This window comes from Schistocerca gregaria, chromosome 5, assembly GCF_023897955.1.
Source record: "Schistocerca gregaria isolate iqSchGreg1 chromosome 5, iqSchGreg1.2, whole genome shotgun sequence".
NCBI lineage: Eukaryota > Metazoa > Arthropoda > Insecta > Orthoptera > Acrididae > Schistocerca > Schistocerca gregaria.
The window spans coordinates 481,475,202-481,488,616 of record NC_064924.1 but is presented as its reverse complement, the minus strand read 5'-3'; the positions used below and the strand labels follow the sequence as shown (position 1 = coordinate 481,488,616).

Genomic DNA, 13,415 nt, shown 5'->3' with positions numbered 1-13,415 from the left:
AACACTTCTGCTTCAAACTCTTTTTTTTAAAAAAATATAAAGAATAGTGTGTTAAATATTATGCACACGTAGACACTGGGACATTCTACAGAACAATCTCTTGTCACAATAAATCTCCCATTATCATCCACAGGGGTTGCCACTCAAAATCGAATTGCCATCTTGCAACTTAAGGTGGGTCTCTGGCTACACTACAGACGCGAGTCTCTGACCACAAAAAGACTTCAGGGTGAAGGACACGTTCACATGCCCATATATAATTTATTGTCCATAGTATCACTGTACCACCACGTGCACTATCTGCAAGATGCCACACCAGACTGCCCCAAAGCTACCTCCTGCTTTTTGATGTGTACTGTCGACATAGAAGGTCCGAGCTACAAAGCTGAAATTATAATATTCACTAAGACGTCTATAAATACTGTCTATTCACTAACTTCTCCTGAAAACAGATTTTACTATCCCAATTTAACCTATACCTTATGTCCCTCAGTTATTTTCTACTTCTGTTTCATTCTACTTTAAAAGCAATTTAAAATGATCACTTTATTCTAAGGAAACTTACAATCCCCCCCTCCCCCTAGTGCAGCTCTTCAAACATTTAATTTGCTTCAGCCCCATATCTGCCTTCAACTTTGTTTTTAAAAATCAAAATGTTGCAAGCAGATTCCATGTCCTTTCATAAACAGTAGTGTTACAGTACCAGAATTTCTGGTTAAGGGAGAACATTGTGATCATATATAAACTATGTTTTTCCAAAAATATTAAGTGATTATGCTCTCTAAATACATGAAATGTTTTTCACTTGCTCATCTTCCCGCCCAAACCGTAAGCACTAGACACTTCAATATAAAATAAAACCATATGAAATTGACAGCTAGTATGAAGGTGATTAGTTCCTAATGTTAAAACAAATTTCCAGTAACCATTAAAAACTTGGTTTCAGATAAAGCACAGTTTACACAGAGTTTGAAAGACTTTTTGATGGGCAACTCCTATCCCATAGATGAATATCTTTAACAGAAACTGTTAAGCCAGCTTAAGTAAAAATATTTTAGATTTCAGTTTTGACAACACTTGGTCTAAGTGTTTTGTGTACGATAAATCTATTAATAGTGTGCAACAGTGTTTCATTCTGACAGCACGTTAATTCTGTAAATATTAGCTGTTCCAGTTAACTGCATTGTATTAACCATTTCGACTATCTCCTGACAAATGATCAGGGAAGTAAGTACTATATTCAAATGTTTTATTTAATACTTTCTCACATGTTCCACACACACGAGAATCACTTTTTTGGGTCTATGGAACAAAAACTGAATAATCTAATTTAAATCTGGAGAATATTTTTGAAACAAAATAGCAACAAACTGATGATCCTACAATTGGCACTGCGGTATGAGTTGTCATATATTATGGGAAACAATTTCGTAACACGGGCGTTACCGAATCTAATCAAAATGGAATATACAAATAAAAGAACACTGTAATACGTATGCGTGTTACTCAAGCCGTAGGTCTACGTATCCTCAAGTAAACGTTACGTTTTGTTGTGGAAGCCATACTGTGCGAAATTTGTGTTTTAAGCAATAATAGCTCGTGACAAAATCATCCTTATTGGCAAAATGTTGACTGAAACGGTGTAGGTTCGACTTCGCTTTCAATCACTCGTGAGCGTTTGCAGTGTGCCCTCATGGAATGACGCTGAAATTAAATTTAAATTACAAAGACAAGTAACCCTTTTTCTTAGATGACATAGTGAATTTCAACGAAAAATATTAAGTATATACTTCCCAACTCATGCTACAAATAGTCGCTTGCATTGCTACAAAGGATAATGCATATTAATCTGGAAGTCTTGTTACGTGCTTTTCGAAATCCGCTTATTCCACACGACTAATTAATTAAGCTTACGATGGAAATAGTAAAATCCGAGTTTACATATTAGAACACATTGATAAAAAAAAATAACAATGGCAACGACATGATAGCCTTGTTATAGTAAGCCTACACTATCTATTCATAACAGCTGAATGTAATGGTAAGCTATCTGTAATTGGGAAAAAATTTCTGCAGTATTATTAAACCTGAAAAATCAGTATTTTTGACGACGCTCTCGATTTTCCTCTCGTTTACTGAACACACACACACGTACTAAAATTTTGAAAGTACATGAACATATTTCCATTTTGACAGACGACATTAAACCTTGCATAGCGATTCTGTGCTAACTATTGGCTTCTTTCACTTTGGTTTTCCACTCGCACATATTAGTTTTCAGAAACGAACTGCGTCATTACGAAAAGCGATCAGCTGATTTCTTTGTTTAGAGACCTTGGTCACTGCTATGGTCGATGACATTCACTAACAGAAGCCTCTGGCATTGTACGCAAGATGGCTTGGAAAACAGGTCAATGAATATTATGATGCTGACACATTGAAATGTATTCCTGAAACCGAACAAACCATCGCAACCAAAAGTAGTTAGCATAACCTAACCAAAACTCTTCTTGCAGCTGGACTTACCTTTATAATGCACTCTCAAGTTATTTTGAGACAATCCAATATAGTTATATTTATCTTTTGGACTCCATGACCTCGGTAACGGTGTCTCCTCTTCATTAACCATAGGATACAGGCACTTAATACGATCAACGAGTGAATTTTGCGTTCCTGATTGAGGATCCATCATACTCCGTCCATTGCCGACGGCGGCCATTTTTATTTTCGATATCCGTAGCCAAAGACTCTTAGCCTAGGCGCAAACGTCACTACACGAGTTCTTCTTCTGGCCACGAGATGCCGTTGTCCAGTTACCATGGATACAGACGCCATCTCTGCAATGTCTGCATTTGTTTCCTGACAGCAGTGTTAAGTATTGTGACTTATGAGAAGGAAGTGCTGCGAAGATACAGAAACTAGAGATTAGGAGGAGTAAATCTAAAACAGAAACATAAAAAATTGCATGATGGCATCTCGTGCTGTTGTTCTTTTACATTAAAAGTAGTTAAATTGACAATAGCAGCTTTAAGTGACTCACCAGCTTCATACTTTTAAAGGTATAAATAATAGTACAAGGGCGTGAATGACAAATACTGTATACTATCTCTATTTAACGATAGTTTATGTAAGACTATACAATACAAAAGCCTTATGTACCTAATGCAGATGCAACACAATTGCAAGTGGAACTGGTACCCTTTGCAGATAAATGTAACTTGGTATATCAACTCCGGTAGATAGGTTTCAGGTATTGCCTCAAATCTTGAGAACAGAAACATTCTAAATTTTGCATGGATTGATTTGATACACCATAAATGTTGGATTCACAAACAAACTCAAAATCCTTGCATTACTTAACTGCAAATTCAATTAATTTGTTGATAACTTATGTAGTAATTCATGGAATCTACAAGAACTTCAGACTATATCCAAGGGAGATGTCAGAATCCTGAATAAAGTTTCTGATACATTTCTATTCCGTACTTTCTTCTTGAATTTGACATATTGGCATCCTCTTGGGGTACTTCACAGCTGACATCTGAAATCTTGCACTCTTATCCTAAACATATTTACACCACCTTTGGGACTTGAAATGTCCAACTAAAGCCTCCCCTTTGGGTTAAAGGTACTCAAGATCTACACCATCTTAATAGTTGCCTCAGGTGGAAATAAATAATATGCAGACCTCATAGTGAGGTAATTTCCATTTTTAAGTACTTTCATTCTGAATGATTCTGCAGAAATCTTCTATAGATGACAAGATATTTTGGGCCATTGGCAGTCCTTCCATCGAATTAGTATAATAACTATTCTTTCTTCCATACTGATGGCATACTGCATGTTTTACTACAAAAACAGTTACAGATACCATTTTTTTTCCAGAGCCAAAATTTATACAGCTTTCTCTCACATTACGACGATGTTAGCAGCTTTGACATACTTCATTTTCTTGCTCTGATTAGGCCTGCACACAAAGACAGTGAGATGAGGTACAGCATTGGGTGTTTGTTTCTGTTTCAATGTTTTCTTCTCCTTGTTGCTGCAGCATTCATCAATTATGTTGTCTTCAGTCTGAAGACTGGTTTGATAAAACTCTCCATGCTGCTGTATCCTGTGGAAGCCTCTTCATCTCTAAATAACTACTACCACCAACATCCTTTTGAATCTGCTTGCTGTATTCATATCTTGGTCTCTCTCTACAATCTCCCCCTCCCCCCCCCCCCCCCACACACACACACACACTTCCCTCCAGCATTAAATTGATATCCCAGGATGTCTCGGAACGTTTCCTACCATCTGATCCCTTCTTCTAGTCTTTCTCCCCAGTTCTATTCAGTATCTCCTCATTACTTAGATACTCTACCTGTCTAATCTTAGCATTTTTTATGTGGCATTAACTCTGTCCCTCTTTTTTTTTGAAGCCATGGCCCTCCTGCAATTGTAACACCAGTTCCTGTCAGATCACTGAAGTTAAGCACTGTTGGGCTGGGCTAGCACTTGGATGGATGCCGTCCGGTCTGACAAGCACTGTGTAAGGGGTCATTGATGGAGCTTGTGAGGATTATCCTCACACCAGTAATGGCAGTTTTATTTGTTGACATAATTGCTGAGATAAAAATGTGCATCATCATTCATCTAAGCAAATATAAAAAGCAAGTGGGATGGACTCAGCCCTTGTGAGGCAAACTGAGAAGCTACTGGATCGAGTAGTGGCTCCAGTCTCGTAAACTGACATATGGCATGGAGAGCAGTGTGCTGACTACATGCCCCTCCATATCCACATACAGTGATGCTTGTGGGCTGAGGATGACACGGCGGCCTGTCAGTGCAGTTGGGCCTTCATAGGCTGTTTGGGCGGAGTTTTTTTCTGTTTTTTGAAGAAGGGTAGAGAGCGATTTCTGCAGAATTTGAGCAAGAACCCCATCTCTATTTACAAGGTAACTTGCTAATTTCATTTCAATTGCTTTCTGAATAACACTATCCAAATAGCTGGAAGTGCGTGCCAGAATTCCAAGTTGTTATATTTCATAAGGTGACCAATACCAAGACAGTCTTACACAATAACCAATTTGCTCAGATGTCGTAAGATCCGGTATGACGCTATGCTAAGTACACCACTCCTGATAGTCTGACATGCCACAACTTCAAGAAATATGATAGATACCCACCTTTTACAAATCATGATCAACCTTAACCGAACCTTAAAGGACACTTATGTTGGATGGAAGTCAGAAAACATATTTCACATCATATTTTCACAAAATACATTCAATCTTGTTGGAGATGCTCCCTGTATAAGGCTGTAGATCTAGGTGCAAATCAATATTAACATCACTCACCCAGTTCATGGTCGGTCGATAGTGCAATGCATATCTGATCTGTCTTTCACTATATCCATTCTGATGGAAAGTGACCTCGAGATGGAGTAACTCGCTTGACAAACTCTCAGGATCCTAAATTATGTAGGCCCTGTGAATGAAGGTGCGAAGTATCCCTTCACACTGAGCCGATGATGACGGGTATCAGCCTGTAGATATACGTCAATCTTAGTATGCTTCCTGTAAACAGCTTTATCCATGCTAGGGAAGGGTTAAGCCTTGAACGACACTGAAGTGTTTGCCAATGGTTGATTTTATTAGCTCTACTGCACAGGCTGTTTATAAACCTCTTCCTAAGGCTAGGAGTGAGGGAAGTCATGTGTTGACTGGGGCACGTGATTGTCTACATTATGAGAATGATGTGTCAGGCCAGCCAGCTAGCTGCACAGTCTAATGCATTGCTTCCCCAAGTGGAAAGGTGTGCCGGTCACCAGCAGATTAGTGTCAAGTGCCGGTCAGCCTGCACATGGCTTTTAAGGTGGTTTTCCATCTGTCTCAGCAAATGCGGGATCATTCCCCTTATTCCGCCTCAGTTACACTAATTTTTTCTGAGCAAATACTGTCTCCACATATGCGTACACCATAATTACTCTACCAAGCAAACATGCAAGCAGTACATTCGTCTGGGAAGAGACGTTGTCGGGAGAGGGGTGTCCACTGGGGGCCGAACCGCACAATAACACTGGATTAAGTGTGGGGCGGCGGTGGGATGGGTGGACTGCTGTGGGCTGTTGTGAACCACTGAGGGCTACAGCAGGGACGAAGCCTCTCTGTCATTTCTAGATCCCTGGTTCGATACACAATTACACAAATGATGTGTCTACATCCGTTCATTACAACAACTAATGTGGTAACATTGGCAGTGCACTACACACTTCTGTGTTAATTCCACTAGCACGTGTGAATTAGCATTGCACTGTTGGTTCACAGTCTTTCTAACCTTCCTTTTGTAATAGATTTTCTGAATAGATCTGCTGACTGTATGAAATAGGACCCTCTCAGAAAACCCAGATTTGGGAGAAAGTACTGGAATAGTATGGTGACTTGTGAACATATAATGTGATGCGTGCAAGTCTTCATAGTGTTCTGCAAGGAAAATACAAGGGTAAGTCAATTATTATCCGCAATTTAGTTATATTTTTGTTTATTTTGGTATTACTGTCATTTTACATTGATGACGCACGATTTGTTTATTTGTTGTTATATCTTTGCAATTTTCAAGCTGCTAGGTTAGTTTCGTATTCGCTGCTATGCCGTTAATCATGGCTGCGCCACTGTCTATTTGCACCAAAGAAGAGCAATGTTCAGTGATCAATTATTTGTAGTCAGAATGTCTATCAGGGGCCGATATTCATCGAAGACTTTCGGTACAGTACGGGAACAGTGGTTTGCCATACCAGAGTGTCTACGAATGGAGTGAAAAATTCCAAAATGGTCGCACAAGTGTTACACACGATGAAGGAGCCGGACGACCGTTTACCGCCACAAATAAAGAAACCATTGAGCGTTCACATGAAATGGTTCTCTTAGACAGATGATTAACTATTGATGAAGTGGCACATCGTCTGCAAATTAGTCACGGTTCTGCCTATGAAATCATCCACAACAGACTCAGGTTTCATTAAGTTTGTACAAGATGGATCCCAAAAGGAACTCACACAGTTGCATAAACAAATGCACTTGTACACCTGTAATAAATATTTGGATCACTATGGTAATGAAGGGGACAATTACTTAGACACTATCATTACTGGTGATGAAACATGGCTCCATCATTACGAGCCTGACAGTAAAAGGCAGAGTATGGAATGGAAACATCCAAATTCGATGTGCGAGAAAAAGTTCAAGACCCAACCGTCCACAGGAAAACTGATGCTTATGGTTTGTTGGGACGCACAAGGTCCAGTACTAGAACATACGGGGAAAGGAGCTCAACAATAAACAGTGTACGTCACAGTGAGATGCTTACTGCCAGGCTAAAGCCTGCAATGCAAAGCAAATGCTGAAAATTGCTGTCAAAAGATGTTGTGTTATTACATGACAATGCCCGTCCGCATACTGCTGCCCACACTGCTGAAATGCTCCAGAAACTCAAATTTGAAGTACAGGATCATCCTCCATATAGTCCCGATCTTTCCCATTCTGACTATCATTTTTTTGGTCCACTCAAACAGGCATTAAGGGACTGTCGATTTGCCTCGGATGAAGCAGTGAAAGACGCGGTGCATTCCTAGCTCGCAGCTCAACTGAGAACCTTCTTTTGTGAGCGCATGAAGAAGCTTGTACAATGATGGACTAAATGCGCTGAAACACAAGGAGACTACGTCGAGAAATGATGTTCTTGTAAGTTTCCTATTTGGTTACAATAAAATTTTATAACTACTTTGTGGATAATAATTGACTTACCCTCGTAGATACAGCCATATCATCTGGCGCAATCTTTAAAACAATGTGCTTTCAAAGCACAAAAGGAAAATAAGAAATTGTGGTTCATCATCCAATCCCATCAACACTTCTGGTTACTTGATAATTTCTTCTACTAGTTTTTGCATCACAGCAGAGACAAACCATGATTTCCTAATTTTGCATTGTCTAAGTAGGCATAGCTGTGTTTGAGCATAATGGTGATACACCAGTTTTGGTGATGCAAAATATCATGCAATGGTTGAACATCAAGGAACATAAAAATGTATGTGTTGGGGCAACACTTTTAGCTATTGTGTGTGGCTGATTATCTTTATTGAAAGACTAGCTGCAATACTCAGCATTGCTCAGATCAGGATACATCACACAGTTGATGGTATGATGACCATTCTCCCTATTAAATATATACAGGCATACATTCCATTAGAAATACGATGTTTATAGTGTATACTAAATTAGTTAATCCATGATGCGATGAAATACTGTTATTTAAATAAAACGGGTCAGAATCAAAAATTCTCAATTTAATAAGAAATTAAATTTGTATTGTATATCCATATTTATATTTTAATTTTTTCACAACACTTGCTTATACACTATATTTGCAGTTTTATTGTTCAGACTATAAATGAACAAGTTTTAAGGTGATCCAACTTGTGAGCATGCAACACACAACTGACCATGTTAAAAGCATGATTGTAATAGTTAACACCATAATATCTGTGGCCCTGTGCTTTGTTGATGGTCATGCTCCATACTGGCTTCGATTTTATTATTCTGCAATTGTTTGATGCATGGTCTTGTACCATTATACAGTACAGTTTTGGCAAAAATCAGATTCTGCAGTAAAATGACTGCCAAGCCATCCAGCAATTGGAGGTGTAGTTAAAAAAGTTGTCAATGTTGTTCATGCCGGTGTTCTGTCACAACTTATTTTTGCTCTTTCTCTAATGGAAAACCACTGGATCTCAATCATGCACTGGAAAACCTAAAATTCGCCAAATCACTCTATTGCCATTGATACATATAATGACCCTTTTGATACTGTACAATCATGACATGCTTGTCTTCTCTGGTCTGTAAAGATAGCCATACCACTGCCTCTGTTGATATAATTGCGTAGATATGACTGTATAGCAATGTTCAACATCAATATGGGCTTTGAATAGTTTTAGGTAGAAGTTTGAACAGTTTTAGGTAGGAGCTGACTGTATGAAACTACCCATTAACTTTTAATCTCACTTTCTTCATCGGCTTGTATTTTAATTTTTTCTGTGAATCTGCCTTGTGCTTGTGGTTGATGCCTGTATTTGGGATATCCGTCTAAGTTAGCGTTTCATGTAGAAATGGTTTTGGATAATGTTTTGTGCATCTGTCGTCTTTCACGCATAGAGAACTTAGATCGTGTATGTGTGAGAATAAGATTTTTGCCACCCATGCTCAACCACTTCCACCCACCATGACCAAACTTCCTTACAGACATAAAACTGCCAACTGTCCACTCTGTTGTGAGGACATGACTAAACATGCCAGCATTGTGGAAGCTATATGAAAGGTCACTGTGTATTTAAGTTTGCTAGTTTGCCAGCATCTTGTAGCCATATTTGTTGAGCATTAGAAGATCAGGTGGAGTGTTCTCTGCACTGCTGAGACTTGATACTGTCCAATTTTCTTTCTGTGGCACCATGTCAAAACACTGCCCCATAAGGACACTGATATTCACACTCTCGAACTATTATTATTATTATTCACAATGTTTCACACATCTTTCACTAGATGAGAAAACTGACTGTGCAGCATAATCATTTGTTTTTTACAGCTGGTGGCCACTAACCGAATACACCATAACTGCACCATGACTTATCTCAAGAAATTTTTGCCCGAGTGTATTGCATTGCACATGCATTAATACACACATCTTTAAAGACAATAAAAGGCCAATGAATGCTAAGTGCAAATCATACAATGTATGCTTTCACATCCAGTATGGACATTAGGACAAGGTCCAAGGCCTACTTCTGTGACTAATGTTTCATCTCCCAATGCTGGAGATATCACCAGTGACTAAAAAGACTCAGACAACAGTTCTATACTTTAAACAGGTTCAGCAAGTTAATCTATTTATATGTATCTACACAGCCACATTGGGGAGGGGAGGGCGAGAGAGAGAGAGAGAGAGAGAGAGAGAGAGAGTGGCTGACTTCCTTTATCATACAAAATTATTCAATAATCTTAATTTTTAACTGCTCACCAATGGGTACAATTGTACTGTAAAAACAGCCTCTCACTCTTCAAAGCAATTATTTATCTTTAATATTATACAAATATCTATCAAGTTATACAAAAGTGGACACTTCAGTGTGAAAAATAGAACAAAAGTAATTTTCTTGTAATGAATCGTTTCAGAAATGTTTAGCTTTTAATTCCAGATTTATTAAAGTGAGCTCGTGCAAAATTATGTGCGGTTATACATTGTGTCTGAACTAACTCTGCCACCTCAAATATCTCTGGAAGAATGATAGATATTCCAAACAGGTTTTCACCAACATGAATGTACGGCAGGGGCTTAAGAAACCACATTCTATGGAAAATTTTATATTGTAAACAAATACTATTTTCAACACAGACTTGTGTATTTTTAAATGGACAACCCCTATTATTTCATATGCAATCAATAGCATGAGAAATCACAAAAATCATGGCATTGGCTGCATTGCAACACGTCAATTACATGCCGAGAAATTGCGAAGCGAAGTTAACACTTGAAATAAATGAAGTGCACATCCTGAGACTTAAGCGAACACCTCATGCTCCCTGTGTCAGGGGCTCACACAATGGGAAGGTATGCACAACCCACAAAAATAAACAAGTAACACGCCCAATGCAAAGTTATGTTTTTCAAATTGTAAATGCATGCTTATTCTAGAGAAATGACAACTAGAGCTACAATTAGAGATAACTCACTTGAATTCACTTTGCTAAACACGTTTACTAGTGCCTGTCGCCCACAAAAACTGTACTGTTGTGCACAACATCCAGCATAGAAAATGCACTCACATCTTGACCAATGAAACTGTGTCACATCAACATATGTTCGAAGTGCCCTCTGTTTGCATAAATATGTTTGCAGATGGGTAACAAGAGAGTGTTGCACAGAGTGTAGAGTTTCTACAGATATTGCCACACATTCCGCAATAATACAATGTTGCATATCTTCTACTGTAATTGGGGGATTTTGATACACACTGACTCTCACTGCGCCCCAGAGAAACAAGTCTAACTGCGTCAAGTCGGGGGACAGTGATGGCCATCGCACAGTACCTCCCCAGCCCATCCTCATGTCGCACCTACAACGTCTCTGGCAACTTTTGCATTGTGTGTGGGACATCCATCATGTTGGAAAGACATTGATTGATGAGTTTCCAATCCTAGATCCTCCATGAGAAGCGCTAGTATGTGTTGAAGAAATGATGCATATTGCTGTCCATTCAATGTTCCACAGTAAAAATAGGGACCTATATTATAGTTAGAAATGATGCTGCACCAAACATTGAAATCCAGTGAGGATTTTGCACAGACCAGTAGTGCATGTTCTGCAGATTCACATTAACGTGATTTGTAAATGAAGTCTCGCCCGTAAACAACATATTGCTTAGGAATACTGGATTACCTTGCAACTGTTCAAGTGCAAAATGACAGAATGAAATGCAGGGTCCAAAGTCATTCACGTATAGTTCTTGGTGCAGTGACATATCGAATGGATGAAACCGATGCCGATGCAAGATTCTGCACAGACTACTGTGGCTCATTCCTATGCCTCGTGCAATTTCTCTTACACCCACCTGAGGATTGTGCGCTACAGCAGCCAGAACAGAAATTCCGTTCCCATTGCCAGTCGCTAGCGTAAGACGTCGACATTTTGTGGGAGCCCAGCTTCCTGTTTCCGTGAGTGTCTTGCAGATGTTGTCAATGGTTCAACGTGATGGACACTGCCAATCTAGGTAGCATTCAGCACACAGTGTCACAGCTGCAGTTGCATTTCTGTGACATTCACCATAAATTAAAATAATATCTACTTTTTCTTCATTACTGAAGACTGACATATCGACTAGATGATGGCAAATGTAACAAGGCATAAGAAAAGAGGTTTTACTGCGGCAGCATATATGAATTATGTTACAGTATGAGAGCAGTTCAGCAGACCAGATTAGGAGACACTTGTACACCAAAGGTAGAGCATGCCATGGTGGTATTGATATGTTTACAGCAGAATATGAGCACCAGTGCAGACAACACCTGCTCTGAGCACAGTATTACATGTGATGCATTACGTCAGACACTGTGATGCCATTGCTATCCTTTACACGCCACATATTTCAGAACTCACGAGGTTTAGAAACGTGAATCCAAGTGTGTTACCACTAACTGTATCACTAGTTGTCATTTCGCAACAATAAACATTACGCGCAAGACATATCCCATCATGTGACAAATTATAAGAGGTGGACCAGTCCCAGTAAGGTACAGCTGAAGAAGGGGCTAAACTATCCCCCTTTAGGAGTGCTATCAATGAAATATGGGCCAATGATGTGTCATACAATACCACACAGTAAATTAATACTCAACTGACGTAGTTCGTCAATCAGATCACGATGACCGGCAGCTTGAGGTGCATGCTTGAGTCTCAGGACATGCACTTCCTTTATTTTAAGCATTAACTTCACTTTGCAATTTCTCAGGATGTAATTGACGTATTGTGATGCAACGAATGAAATGATTTTTGTGATTTTTCTTGCTATTAATTGCATACAAAATAATAGGAGATGTCCATTTAAAAATACACAATTTTTTTTTTTTTTGAAAATAGTATTTGTTTATGTTTTAAAATTTCACATAGTATTTGGTTTCCTAAGCCCCTACCATATGTTCATGCTGGTGAAAACAGTTTTTGAATATCTATTGTTATTCCAGGGATATTTGAGGTGGCAGAGTAAGGTGAGACATCCTGTATATTCATCAATCATGTGTCATTCACTGTTGAGAAATTTACAGTAGGATATTAGATAGCATCTACACAGATTTTAATGCATTCTCTGAAATTGTGTGCAAGTAATATTAACAAATTGTTACATTTGTGATGAATTTATTTTTGTCACCCCCCCCCCCCCCCCTTTCTTCGAAAAAAGAGTAAAGCCTATAGTTGCCTCATCACACTAATCTGTAGCTAACATCCCATTGCCTAACCATCAAAAACTTTTGAGTATACAGCATACTTTTCCACACTTATTTACACAACAGATTTTGTTCTTCACTATTCCTATTTTTCTCTTTTGTTTTTTAGCTCGTATACATTGGACATTATTTTGTTAATATACTATAGATGTAGATGCTAGTTTTGACTTAGCTAAAATACATAGTCATTTCTTACGTTCTCTCTCAATTATAAAAACAGCTGAAATCTATACTGTCAGAAATGGAGCTTTTATGATTCCAGAGGAAAATATATAAATAATGTGCGATTTTCAGGTTTATGACTGATTGATACTGCAACATGAGCTGACATAACAGTACAACACTTTGAATTATTCGTATTTCTTAATAACTCTATTG

General features: G+C 38.6%; 1 protein-coding gene across 1 annotated transcript in view; it reads right to left on the bottom strand.

The window, feature by feature from the left end:
- LOC126273098 (ran-binding protein 9) overlaps positions 1–2,805 on the bottom strand; it is a 227,914-nt gene extending 225,109 nt beyond the window's left edge. The window contains exon 1 of the mRNA XM_049976523.1: positions 2,527–2,805. Within this exon, the coding sequence (XP_049832480.1) occupies positions 2,527–2,719 (193 nt within the window). The 5' untranslated portion in view covers positions 2,720–2,805. The remainder of the gene's footprint in view (positions 1–2,526) is intronic.
- Between the last annotated feature and the right edge of the window lie 10,610 nt (positions 2,806–13,415).